Below are 14,151 nucleotides of genomic sequence, written 5' to 3' on the forward strand. Positions count from 1 at the left end.
CCTTTGCCCCCAAACTTGACTCTGTGTCATTTTGGGACAAGAGCAGCATCAGAGGATGAGGACCTAAAAATAAGCCCCGAGTCTTGGCAAATGCTCCTCTCTCACAAGCTTCCTCCTCAGCTCCAAGATTCACAGTTAACAAAAATGCTTCGTGCCAAGACACTGCCGCCACTTCGTTCCATTTCCCCTCCTCCGAGGAATGCTGAGGTATTCTAGCAACCTCTGAGACGCGAGGCCGTGTGGGTAGAGCGGCTGCTATTTCTGCTTCAGCTGAGCCCTTGCTGCTCCCAGCTCAGAGGCGTGAACCCCTGCGCGGCCAGGACGAGGACACGAGCCAAGCCCTTTCACCCAGATCGCAGCGGCCCAGCAGGGCCTGCCTGGCGTGGCTCCTGTGGACTTTTGTGTGTGTGAAGAAAAGCTTTTTGTCTCGCTCTGGCCACCCTGAGGCCAAGTACACGGCCAGCCCAAAAGCCCAGCATCTATGTCTCAGCTTTTAAAATCACATACTTCATCTGTAGTCACTGTCATTCTTAATTGAAATGTGTTTTCTATGTTGAAAACTAAAACCCTGTGTTCGTTAATGCTACTAAAACATCTCTCGACAGTTTGAGCCTTGGGGTGCCGAGGGCTCTCATCGCAAGGATGGTTTCCTGTTCCCGGCAGGTTCCAGAAGGGCATTTCCGTGGCTCCCTCCCCTCCTCCCCCAGGACGTCAGGCTTAGCTCAGTCCCCTGCTCATTCTCGGGTGGGATCAAGAGTCTCCCACAAACCCAGGCAACCCAGTCTCAGTAAGAGAGATGGCGGAATGTGCGGGCTGGGGTCAGGGGTGGCGGGGAGATGCTGGCAGGAGGAAAGACTCCCCCTGCTCCTCAGGCCCCTGCCCCCTCTTCCCCACCACCCATCTCTCCCAGCCAAGCCGACTGGCAGCTGCTAAAACCAGAGACTTCACCCAGGACCTTGGGAGACTTCCAGGCTCCAAGACTGCTGGCCTTGGGTTTACACAAACTCTTTGACGAATAACAAGATCCTAGAGTGCCTGCCACTCAGACAAGCGGACAGCTGCCTCTCAGTTCAGACACCCTCAGCTCAGCATGAGGGTGCTTTCTGCTTTGAGGCTGGCAGAGCCACTCCACAAAGCCCCTCAGCACAGAGGCCAGGACTCAGCCCGCAACGCCAGACAGCCCATGCTCACGCCAGCCCTGGCTTCTGCTGCTACACTGAAGTTTCCGGGAATTCATCCATTTCTTCAAATGCATTGAGAGTGGTTTTGCTGTTGCTCCTGGAAGAATCTTGGATTTTGTTGAAATCTGCTTGGGAAAAAAAAAAATCTATTTTAGAAATATATCACTCTGCATTCTGCGTTTCCATGTTTTAGGGTACCACCTAATTTTTTAAAAGTTGTTCTAACTAGAGTTATAAAATGTCAGAGCCAACTTCATTCAACCCTCCCATTTCATGGATGGGGAAAGTCAGGGCCCTCAGACTTGATTCGCCCAAGGTCCACAGCCTCAGACAGGAGCGGACCCCATGCCACCCATGGCAACAGTACCTGTCCGTCTTACAGGCCCGGGATCTTCATTAAGGAAGGAGACGTGTGTCTTCCATTCAGTCCACTTCACCTCGTTGATCCTGCAAGTGTGATCGTCGTTCTTACTATTTCACAATTGCACCTCACTAAATGCAGACAGACAGTACCACGTACGGGATGTCTGGTCTCTTGAGACAGCCCCCCTTTGTCCCAGGGATCAGGAGTGCCCCTGCCCCGAGTGGTCACACCAGCACTGTTGGGGTTTGAATCCTGTCCAAATCTCCATTCCCTTAGGCCTCAGGGGATCCATTCTCCTCCCAGGGTAGGGAACCCAGACATCCTGGAAGTCACTCAAACAGGTGTAAAGGTACATCTTCAGACAGCAGCAGCTGTGCCTGACTGGTCGGAAGGAGCCCACGGGGAAGGAGGGAAGGAGGGAAAGAGGAAAGGTGTGGGCTGAGAAGGTGTGAGGGTCAAACCTGAGGAAGTTTAGCAAGGGTTAAGCAAACACTAGGGGAAGGTAGTTAGGGTTCACACCCTAATAAGAGCGGGCAGCATCTAAGGTGTCGGAATATAACTTAGGAGAGGTCAGTTAGACTTAAATTCACATTCAGAGAACATCTCTAGAATGAGGGTGTCGAAACCAGAAATGTTTGTTAGGGTAACAATGACAGTCAGAAATGTTGATTTCCAAGGCCAGGTCAGTGGCTCATGCCTGTAATCTTAGCACTGCAGGAGGCTTGAGGCAGGAGTTCGGGACCAGCCTGAGCAAGAGCGAGACCCTGTCTCTACTAAAAATAGAAAGAAATTAGCTGGACAACTAAAAAAACATATGTATAGATAGAAAAAAAATTAGCTGAGCATGCCTACTCAAGTAGGATCGCTTGAGCCCAGGAGTTTGAGGTTACTGTGAGCTAGGCTGACCCCACAGCACTCTAGCCCAGGCAACAAGAGTGAGACTCTGTCTCAAAAAAAAAAAAAAAAAGAAAAGAAAAGAAATGTTGGTTTCCAGCGGGTTGGAATTTCAGTCAGAGAAGTAGGTTGAGGTACAGTTATACTGGAAAACGTTGGTCTATAGCAGGCGTCCTCAAACTACGGCCCGCGGGCCACATGCAGGTGTTTTTGCCGGTTTGTTTTTTTACTTCAAAATAAGACGTGTGCAGTGTGCATAGGAATTTGTTCATAGTTTTTTTTAAACTATAGTCCAGCCCTCCAACGGTTTTTAAGGAACAGTGAACTGGCCCCCCTGTTTAAAAAGTTGGAGGACCCCTGGTGTAGGGTCAGGCAGTTGAGTAGGGGCGGGTAGGAAGAAGTGGACTTATCAGAAAAGGTGGCCATGGGATGCACGAGGACCTTTTAAAAACTCAGAAAGCGTAAGGTATGTCAAAAGTGGCCAGTGACAAAGTGTGCCTGTCGTCCCCTGGTATCACATGGACCCACACAGGGCAGACAGCAGCAGGACAGAGGGAGTGCCAGGTTGGTAAATCTTTTCTAAACAAGACGCTGGACAGGCCTCCAGAGGGGACGCTGGCCGTGGTGACAGCGAGCCAGCGGCGATACTGCTTCTCTAACACCTTGTCACTGGCTCGTCCCTCTCCGCCCACCCCAAAGACCCCCACCCGGGCCCTCCCCTTTCCTTACCGCAAGCACAGCCGGAAATCCCCCTCGGCGACTCTGCATAGCTCCCCCATCCTGAACCTGCTCCTCAGCCACTCTGGCAACATCTTCTCAAACTCCAAGATTGTCCTGGCTCTCTGGGGACACAAAGGAGCCTCAGGAGTGTGCGGGCACGCGCACAGCCAGACGCACAGCCCCCCACCCCCTCTGGGTGCTCAGCGCACAGATGCTAGCCGGGGGTCCAGCTAGCCCACAGAATCCAGAGACGAGAAAGCAGGAGGGTTGGTAAAGGTGTTCAAATTGGTTTAAGCGTGACATAGATAGCATTTCTGAAGGCCAGGAGCTTCCTCACTGAGCGCGTTAGCACGTTGGAATCTCACAGTGGAGGGAACGTCTGACCTCATGTGGTCCCACCGCCCCCCGCCCAGGCTTGGAAGGAATCCTGGCCATCGTTTCTCCAATCTCTCCCGAGCAGTATCAGCGATCCGATTAAGAAGGCCTTAATAATTAGAAACATCTGTGCGCCAAACCAAAGCTTTTCTCCCTGTGGTTCCCCATGTCCCTCAGTTCTGCCTTCTAGGGCCATAGAAGGGGACTGCTGCCTCTTTCACAGGTAGCTCTGCAGATATCTGAAGGAACTCTCACCTTCTTCAACCCTAGACCCGACAACCATTTCTTGTGAGACAGTCTCCAGTCCTCTCCCAAACCTGGTCACCACCTCTGGACCCATCCTGAGGCTTGGTGTCCTCGGCATGTGAAGAGTATTTAAGGCCAGGAGGGAGTAGAACAGAACTGTCACCTCCGTTGTCCTAGACCCCTATATGCTCCTCGTAATGCAATCTAAGGTCATACTTTGACGCACACATATCACGCTATTGACTCTGAGCAGAGCACCCCCGTAAGCCTGAGATTCTCTCGCATGTGCTGTTGTTCAGCCACACTTCCTAGACCCTGTACTCAAAGGTCCTGGACTAAAGGCTCCCTCAAACCTGGCCCATCACACGGGAGCTTATGCAGATTCCTAGGCCCCGCCCCAGACCGTGTGCTCCACTGAGTCCCCGCGGAGCCCCCGCCCCCCCCACATGGGGGTCCCTGCCCCCCGGGCTCACCTGTAGGCGCCAGATTCGCTCGCTCTCCTTGGAGACGTTCTCCACCGTCTCTCCCATGAGGGCAATGAGCATGTTGAGCAGGAGGACGAAGGTGAGGATGACATAGGTGATGAGCAGGAACAGAAAGAGGATGGGGTACTTGGAGTTCTGCTGGATGTTCAGGTCGCCCAGGCCTATGGTGAGCTTGAAGAGTTCCAGCACCGCCTCACTGAAGCTGCCGTAGGAGCTGCAGTCCTTTTTGTCGCTGGGACACTTCTCGATCAGCGAGGCCAGGGCTGGGAGGACATAACAGGGTGCTCCATTCAGCCTCTCTGCCTGGGCGGTTACCCGGTAAGCTCAGTATGTTTGCACATGCGCACGCGCCCACCCTGCCTGCCCAGGGCTGCCGCCTCCTCCTCTCTGGCCAGGGAGATCCCATCGGCAGCCTCATCAGGCTGGTTTCTCTGCCCTGACCTCCTGCAGAATACCCTTCCCACCCAACGAAGCTCGTGCTCTTCTCTCCCTCTGCCCAGCATTGGCCCTTGATCACTTGCAGCCTTGCAGAGTTGCTAATTCCAATCTATGCGTGTGTCCCTGGCTCCCCAACTAGTTTTTGAGCCCCTGACTTGCTATAGCCTGGGTCGCTAAAGGCCCCTATAGCTGTAAGATCCCAAGTCTCCTCTTAATGCTCTGTTGTGAGTCCCCCAGGAGCAAGACCAGGGCTCACTCTTCTCTTTTTTCCAACACACCACAAGTCGTGGCTCACTGCTGCATGGATGGATGGATGATGATGATGGGTGGGGATGGATGGATGGGCAATTTAATGAGTGAGTAAATGGGTGGATGAATAAACAAGCAGGTGAAGGAGCTAATAAATAAGCAAATTTTGACCCAGAAAAGGTACCAGACAGATGGGAACTCAGCTGCCTAATTTCAAATGCCAATAATCACTGAAAAGAAGGAAAAAAAAATATGTTACAGGGGGAAAACCCTATATCTTTCTATGCAGAGGTTAGAAATAAAGCCATGTTGTGCCAGCCTCTCTGTTTTAAATAGAGAGATGTTAAGAGGGGGGGGTCCCCCTTCCGGGCCCCAACAGACCAGAGGCTCTCGCAGATACATCTGAAGCAAACCGTGAGAGCAACATGGTGTGAAAACCAAAGGAAGTAACCTCAGTGCATAACTTGGCTCCTATTTTTGCAAAGACCATCAATCAAATTTCTGTGAACTTTAGTTTCCCCGTCTGTAAAATGGGACTGAAAACACCTGCAGAGCCTATCTTAGGCTGTGAGGGCTGTATGAGATGACTGACGGATGGGAAACTGGGCAGCATGTCATACAATGCGGCTGGATAAGAGAGACCAGCCTGGTTTGCTTCCTGGAGTCTCGAAGCTTCAGTTCCCTTGTGCTCAGGGATGGTGGTTCCCACTTGATCGAGTTATTGGGAGAAGTGAAAAAATAAGGCATGGAAAATGCTAAGCATGACGAGCGCCCCACTGGTAGCTGATGCAATTGTCGCTGATACTGCCATGTGCTTTGTCATTGTGACATCTGTATAAAGTGCTTTACAGAGTTGCTTTACAAAGTTATAAAGTGCTTTACAAAGAGCTACTATTATTTATAAGTCAATTACCTACTCCAAATCCAAGTAAGAACACGATATATACAAACAAGAACTTCAGAACATCATGCAAAATGACCTGCAAAGAAAGAAACGTGATTTCAAGTGTAAAGTTGGAGCATGTGCTCACCGCACACCAATCTCCATTCTTCCCACCCTCTCCCTGGCCAGCTCCTCAGGCTGCTCCAAGGCTCGGCTCTGGACCCAGCCTCCAGCCCCAGGCCCTCTCCTCCCTCCACCTTCCAGAGCACAGTCTCTCTGCCCCTGCTGATCCAGCCTGAACCTTTCTCCACAGGGTCTCCCTTCTGGACCCCTCACACTTCCTGGGGACAGGGGTGTGCTAGAGTCTACTCATACCAGCTCGCTCCAGAGCTGACTGTTAAGTTTTCAGGAAGTTTGTGAGCTGGCTGTTAAAGACAGTCATTATCAAGAACTAAATCAAACTTTCAGTTGTAAGATGAGTAAGTTCTGGGGATCCAATGTACAACATGAGGACAATAGAGAACAATATATACTGTATTGTATACTTGGAATTTGCTAAAAGTATAGACCTTAAATGCTCTCACTACACACAAAGAAAGAGTAACCATGTGAGGTCATGGATGTGTTAACTAACTTGAAATGGGAAATCATTTCACAATATATATGTACATCAAATCCTCACATTGTATACCTTAAATTTAGACTGTTTAACTTGTCAATTATACCTCAATAAAGCTGGAGGGGAAACAAATTATTTGTATTGCAAAAAAGTTAAACCATATATACGTATTAAACAAATTATATGTAAAACAAAGATAATATTCAAAACTCATCCCTTCCTAGTTATTTTACTACATTTTACAATAATCTATGCTTTTGAGGTTATTTACATCTATGGTAGCCATATAGTGGAAATACTGTGTGATTATATTATAACTGTGCATTCTTCCCAACACCAAGTTCAGTGACATAATGTTGGTAGCTGGAAATCAGCCATGCAGAAGTACAGTAGTCCTCCCTTGTCTGTGGTTAAACTTGCTGCAGTTTCAGTTTATGCAACGTCAATGGCGGTCTAGAAATGTGATATTTTGAGAGACAGAGCACATTCACATAACTTTTATTACAGTATGCTGTTATAATTGTTCGATTTTATTATTAGTCATTTTGGTTAATCTCTTACTATGCCTAATTTATCAATTAAACTTTATAAGTAGGTATGTGTGTATAGGAGAAAACATAGTGTATTATATAGGGTTCAGTACTACCCACAGTTTCAGACCTCCAGTGGGGGTCTTGGAACATATCTCTGAGACTAAGGAGGATTCTGTATTTACACCATGAAGATTGGTAAATTCTACAAATCAGAGATCAATTGACTCATTGTTTTGTTGCTGTCTAGATCCAGATTTAAGATAGCGATGGAGACAATGTTAATCTATATTAAACTTAAAAATGTGTCTTATCTGTAGCCTTTGCATTGTCAACAGCACACAAATATCACAGGCATATTCTTCTAGTACTTGCAAATTATTATCCAATTCAGCAAAGAAGTTGCTCACATCACTGACAAACAAAGTTCCAACATAAATCATTGTCTCATTTTAATCATACTGCTTATAACAATGAACATTGGTGTTTGAACAGCACCCATTTGTCAATTGCAAGCATAGATTGGCAACGGATTTGCTGAGTTCTACAGGAAACAACAAATTATCTGAGACTCAACTGGCTACATGGAACATACAATAAAGTGTATTGTATTTTATTATTATTTGTAAATTGTGTGCTATACATCCTTTATGCAGTAAAATTTATAGTAAAGGTATGTATATATGTGTGTGTGCATATACATACAAATACATATATTCCACCCACACGCACACCTAGAGAGTGGTTGTTAAAGATCTACTAGCACACCATGGCCCAAGGGGGAGAGCACCCTTCACAAAATGAGTCCCTTCCCAGTGCCCCACAAGCCTGGGGGTTTAAAGCTCTGATCATTTAAAGCCCCACCAAAAGCAAAGGAGACCATTCGGGGGAAAGAGCAGGGGCCTGCCCCTTGGTAAGCCCCTGTCCCCCTCCAGACCTCAGTTTCCCCATCTGAAAGCCAGACGTCCTCCGAGAGTCCGTCAGCCCCCAACGCACCTTCTGGATCATGACGCTGTACATGCCCATGGACTGGAACCCCCGCGTGTAGTACAGCATGTTCGCCCAGCCCAGGGCCATGGCCAGCACGAGGCAGGCAAGGTACTCTTTGTAGGCAAACAAGTACAAGAAGACAGACAGTATCACAAGCACAGCCTGGAAAAAACTGTTCAGGAGACACAGGAGACAAGGGCCTTACTTACTTCTCCTCAGCATCAGGGCAGAGATATTCAAATCCTACAAACCTCCCTCAAGCCCCCTGAAAGGTCCCCCTGGGGGCTGAGGCTGCCTGGGATCCACTCAACCACAGCTGAAACCCAGCCTCATGGACTACACCGCCAGGTGCCAGTCGGGGCCAGTCGTGGGCTGGTTGCAGCTAACAGAGACTGTCTTTAAAAAGATTCAGATCCACAGGGCTCCAGAAGATTCTGGAGTGCAGCCCAGGAGGCCATACATTTTTTAAGTCACTCACATGATTTCTGATTCCCACATAGATTTGGGAACCACTAGGCTAGACCCAGGATGTAGGGAAAGATTGCATTTTTAACCAAAATGACAAAAGCTGCCAACATCTGTATTTATAAGCCAATTATAACAGAAGTTCCCCCAAACCTACTATTTTTTATCTTTTTTTAAAAAACGTGTGATATATGCTAAGTGAAATAAAAGCCAATCCCCAAAAGACAAATACCATATGATTCTATTTATACAAGGTACCTAGAATAGTCAAATCCATAGAGATAGAAAAATGGTGGCTACCAGGGAGGGGAAAAGAGAACAGAAGCTGTTGTTTAATGAGTACAGAGTTTCACTTTTATAAGACGAAACAAGTTCTAAAGATTGAGTGCACAACAGCATAAATGTACTTAACAGTATTGAGCTGTACATTTAAAAATGGTTAAGATGGTTAGATTCTGGTTACTAGCACTTTATTGGAAAAAAAGAAGAAAAGAAAATAATAAAGAAAAGAAATTTAAATAATAATTTAAAAAATTAAAAATAAAAAAATGGTTAAGATGGTAACTTTCATGTGATGTGTGTTTTACCACAATTAAAATTTTTAAAGTACAATATATACCAAACATACAAAATTGAAATCTACTCCTGCACAGTGCAAACACCATGAGTTATGCAGACATCTGATTTAAAACCTCTCTCTTGCTTATTTATAACACCAGGCAGTTTCCACGATCATAAAATATCTGACCAATGTTAAGACACAGGCAGGTTTGTTTTCCTGGCATAGTTAAGAACAAACATCCGACTGATGGATCGACTGCATTTGGGGTTGAAATGAGGAAGGATGTCTGCACCTTCCTCTACACTAACAAAACAAATGAGAAGTGGAAGAGCAGGACAGTATCCAGGTACTTTTTGTTTGCACTAAGACCAGTGCCTGTACAAACAGTTTTCTCTGGAATCGTAATACTTCCTCGGAGATGACAGGCCCGCATGTGGCTTGCATCATGGGGCAGTGTTGTACCTACCTAACTATCCATTTCCTGCAGTATCTGGGTGCCCTGCCTGCTCACAGGGATGGAGAACTTAGTTCATGCCTCTGGAAGGCAGGTACACACTTAATAAAACACCCAGGTATTTAGGAACATCAGGCCAAGGTTCGAGGTCCCACAGTTCCAGCTTCCCAAATGCTCAGAAGAGAGACTTCAGTGGGGTCTGCAGAGCCGGGGAGCCCAGCATTCTTCAGAGCAGGGAAGTGAGTCATTCACAGTCGTGTGGAGGAGCCTCAGCAGTGTCAAAGCTCCAGCCTGCCAGTAATCTGGGGAGCCCAGAGACTTCAGTGCAGTCTGCAGAGCTGGGGAGCCCAGCATTCTTTCCCCCAAACTGCAGATCCTGTTCCATGCCCACGGCAATGGAACAATAACAGCAATGCTAACTCGCTAAATCAACCTCTGTTCATTTGGAGACAGAGGTCACGTACGCCTTTGATGTCAGCTGCATATGACCTCATTCAGAGAGGGTGCTGAGCTGGGCTTTCTGGCTGGGGCCCTGTGGTCACCAACCTTGCACTGGCTTGGGGTGAAGATTGCTGGCAGGCTGGAGCTTGGACACTGCCGAAGCTCCTCCGCACGACTGTGAATGACTCACTTCCCTGCTCTGGGAGATTCCATGGTGTCTACAGATGAGACTCGGTGATTTCTCAGGCCCCTTCCAGTCCTGATCTGCCAAGGTCCAAGATGGCAACTTCTAGGCCCCGTGCAACTAGGATGGACTGCCCAGGACAATTCTTTGTAAGAAAGTACACAGGATGGCTAAGCCTTTTCATGCTTTCTCTGTGCTGCCTGCCGCCTGGGCCTCTGTGACCAATGATGGCAGCCATCACTGCCACCAAATGGTATGCACTGTCCTGAGGTTTTCTGACCCTCTCCTGGCCATCTGTCTGCCCCTTACTGGAAGGGAGAGAGAGATCCCTGGCCATGTAACTAATGTAGAATGACTGGGACAGGGTGACATGGTAGGGTGGCTCTTCCAAAGGGACACCGCAGCCACATATAGGACTCAGCCCTGCCGGCGAGGTGGTGACCAAAGGGATAGCGGGTGACCTACTTACAAGACAAAGTGGAACCAGGCATCTGAGAGGATGGACTGCAGATCCGAGGGTCTCAGCAGGAAGATTGCAATTCCCTAAGGCCAGAAAGGAAAGACAAACTGCACCTTCCGCCTGCCCCTCGCTGGAGAACCTGACAAGGGGGCGCTTCCCCAGGACTGAGACTCAGGGAGGGGTGACTGTGTGAAGGCCCAGCCAGAGCCAGGTGAGGGATGTGGAAGGAGACCTGTGCCTGGGGGTGTAGGTGCCCCCACGCCATCCTCAGCCTAGAACCTGCAAAGCAGCACACTCACTGCAGCTACCTGCCACTCCCCACGGACAGCCCAGCCTTCCAACCTTGGAGCCTTTGCTCATGCTCTTCCCCACGCCTTGTCTGCAATGACCTTGTCCCCAATGTCCTCATGTCCAATCCTACCCTACCAGTGCTATCTCTGCCTCCAAGCCTTCCCTGCCTCCCCCTGTCCCCAGATAAAAGTCATTTCTCTGCCTCAGAGTACTGGTCTGAACCCAACTCAGGGCCATTTTCAAAGCCTACCTTAAAGTCTAGATGTTTGTGCCCACGTTCAATCCCCTACTAGATTGTGGGCTCCAAGATGGCAAACTCCCTCCATCCCTAACACCTTCCCCAGGTCCCCACACATGAAAGGTGTTCAGAATATACCTGTTGATTCACCAGATGGGTGGGTGGGTGGGTGGGTGGATGGATGGATGGATGGAGAGATGGTTGGATAAAGGATGGAAGGATGGTGGGTATGGATGAGTGGGTATGTGAATGAGTGGCTAGACCAATGAGAGAGGGCAGGTGACTGGACGGGAGGATGGGGGTGGGAGAGGAGGATGGGCCCTGAGTGGCTGGTAGGGTAGATAAATGGTGGACAGTTGGACAGATGGATGGAAGGGTAGACGGAGCAGGTAAACTAGACCTGCCTTCTTCATTCATTTCCATGTTAGAAACCTAAGGCTTAGAGAGAAAATGGCTCCCCAAGGGTCCCCGGCAGTGATGGCAGAACAGGGAGGGATGGGCGCCAGGCCTGCTCACACCTGCCCTTTGCACCTGCCCACCTGGCAGGGCAGCCTGGGAGGGCTGAGGGGCTCACTCACCTCTTTCACAGAGATGCACATGGCCCAGATGAGCACGAACATCCTCCCCAAGAGCTGCAGCCACCCCATCTTGTGCGTCAGGGCCAAGGGGTGTGGGAGGGCCTGGGTAGGGAGGGAGTGGGGTGGTCAGGAGAGGGGTAAGGAGGGCGGGGCTGGCACCAGGTGTGCATGATGACCCGTCAAGTGCACCAGCATGGGACCTGCTCTCTGTCCAAGGCAAGAAGAGGAACGGCAGCTCCCTGACCTGCCTTCCCCACCCTCGGTGGAAACCCAGAACTCCACAGCGAGTACAGTCCAATCTGTGCTAACAACCCCTCACACCCCATCGCATTTGTCCTTCCCAGAACCCATCCATATCCAGAGACCCAACAGGGCCTCATAACACAGTTAAATAAAACCGAGACTCTGTGCCCCATGTGATGGATGGGAAACTGAGGCCCAGCATGGTGGGAAAGCTTGTCCTCCTCCCACTTCCTGTGGCAGAAACACCCAACTAGTTCTAGGTTTAGACAGAGAGCCTGGCAGGGCCTGGGGCTCCTAATTCTCTAACTCCCTCCCCCAACATGGGTCCACCTCGGGCTCAGCACCTGTGGCTTAGCCCAACTGACCGCCAAAGACACATTCAGTTCCCTAGAAACTGCAAAGGACAATCAGGGGACCCCATCAAATCTCTTGGCCTCTCTAGGCCTCAGTTTCCCCATCTGCACATGAGGTGGCTCCAAGCCCCTCCAGCTTTGGCCCACGTACCTCCTCCTCCCGGGGGCGGTAGTACGAGATGAGAGTCAGGGTGATGTTGTAGAAGAAGTAAAAGCAGAAGGACAGGAAGAACATGTACTTGGCAAACTTCTTCCACTTCATGTGCAGCAGCGTGTGCAGGGGCTCCAGGGTCAGCATCTCGTGCCGGTTCTGGGGGAAGCACACACCAGTCACCATGGAGACGAGGGCGAGTGGGAGGGACCATTTTCAAAGGGCCCGGCGAGCTGAGTCAGCGCAGCCCCTGGACTGGTTTGGCTGGAAATGCGGGAGGGTAATTTCCAGCTCCCGAGGCTCCTCCCCGGTGCCTGAGGACAGCAGTCGAGTGCCACAGGAGCTGGGCTGCCAGCAGTAGGGTCTGAGGCACAGCTTAGAGTGAGGCTAGAAGGGGCCAGCAGAGGTGACAGGGGTTGCAGCCCAATTTGCCCCCCTTCACTATGTGGCCATAGGACAGCCCCAACCCTCTCTGGCCTCAGTCTCCTCATCTGTAAAATTGCTGCCAGTCCCTGCCCCGCCAACCAGGCTGCTCTGAGGGTCCGGGAGACCCCAGACAAGGCAGGCTCTGGGAAGCTGATTCTTGCTAAAATATGAAGGAGGAAGACCCTGCCTGCCTGCAGCCTCACTTCCGCCCCAGAGCTGAACACCTCTTGCGGCCGGCCCTCATCCTCTCCTCCAGCTACACCGACTTCCCCTTCGACTCCCCTCCAGGAAGTCCCCTGATTGCTCCAGCTGTGCACACCCTCACCCTCATTTGGGACCAGGATTGAGGGAAGAGACGGTCCCAAGCCTGGATATATACACCCGCGGGGGAAGTGGGAGAGAGACAAGATGAGGGAAGTTCAATACCAACCATGTCCTTACCCACACCCACACCCAAACTGCCCAGGCTTCTGGGGTGGGAGACCCCCCCCAGTGGGGTCTATAATCTGAAGTTGACCGGGAACAGCTGGGCACAGTCTCAGGCCCCACCGTCTCTGTGCCCAACTCCGCCCACTACGGCAAAGGATTGGGGGACATGAGCACAGGGGGCTCCCCAGGGCCCTCTGAGCCCCGGCCTGAGGTCCAGCCCTCCACTCCCAGCCCTTCCCAGCCCAACCCCGAGACGCACATCGATGTTGGTGTTGTAGACAATGATTTCCAGCACCGAGTTGTCCGTCATGGTGTCCACGTTGGTGAGGTCGTAGAGCGAGGAGGACACGGGCCCGTACGCCCAGTCGGTGAACTTCCGGGACAGGCTCCGGAGCGGCTTCTCCTTGATCTCACGGCTCAGGATGTACTTCAGGATCTGGGGACGGGACAAGGAACAACTATTCAGCCGCAGGGCAGGGCTTGGGGCCAACAGGGCTGGGCCAGCCAGAGGCAGGCTGGCCCAGGAGATGGTCCCACCAGGGATGGTCGGAGACCTGCCTCTGAGCCCGACACCGTGAACCCAGGGGCAGGTGAGTCTGTGGAATGGGCGCAAAGCTTGCTGTCCTGCCCACCTCACCGGGCATGAGAACACCAGAGACAAAAGCTGGGCAGGCCCTTCTCACTCGCAGGAAGCTGCACAACCAGCTCAGAAATCCTCGCACCAGCTGGGGACCCAGCTCAGCAGAGGATCCAGGAACTGATGATTTTTAGAGACGATTTCCATTTGGCCTGGACTTGAGAAGAAGCTAGAAGTTTTTCCAGCTTCCCCATCCCACCCTCAGACAAGACCCCCGTGGTGGAGGCTCGCCACGCTGGCCAGACAGGAGGTGACACTAGACACC

At 50.7% G+C, this 14,151-nt stretch overlaps 1 protein-coding gene across 2 annotated transcripts in view; it reads right to left on the reverse strand.

The window, feature by feature from the left end:
- Positions 1–1,064: 1,064 nt before the first annotated feature.
- Positions 1,065–14,151, reverse strand: part of TRPV3 (transient receptor potential cation channel subfamily V member 3) — a 28,389-nt gene continuing 15,302 nt past the window's right edge. The window contains exons 8-17 of one of the 2 annotated variants that reach the window (XM_012779322.3): positions 13,509–13,685; positions 12,395–12,553; positions 11,648–11,749; positions 10,550–10,623; positions 7,981–8,146; positions 5,866–5,932; positions 4,254–4,528; positions 3,169–3,281; positions 1,549–1,628; positions 1,065–1,306 (exon numbers count right to left, since the gene is read on the reverse strand). In XM_012779322.3, the coding sequence (XP_012634776.2) occupies positions 1,212–1,306; positions 1,549–1,628; positions 3,169–3,281; positions 4,254–4,528; positions 5,866–5,932; positions 7,981–8,146; positions 10,550–10,623; positions 11,648–11,749; positions 12,395–12,553; positions 13,509–13,685 (1,308 nt within the window). In that variant the 3' untranslated portion in view covers positions 1,065–1,211. Of the gene's footprint in view, positions 1,310–1,548; positions 1,629–3,168; positions 3,282–4,253; positions 4,529–5,865; positions 5,933–7,980; positions 8,147–10,549; positions 10,624–11,647; positions 11,750–12,394; positions 12,554–13,508; positions 13,686–14,151 lie in introns of both variants that reach the window. The other variant, XM_075993937.1, reaches the window with a different exon arrangement.

Source organism: Microcebus murinus, chromosome 18, assembly GCF_040939455.1.
Source record: "Microcebus murinus isolate Inina chromosome 18, M.murinus_Inina_mat1.0, whole genome shotgun sequence".
Lineage (NCBI taxonomy): Eukaryota > Metazoa > Chordata > Mammalia > Primates > Cheirogaleidae > Microcebus > Microcebus murinus.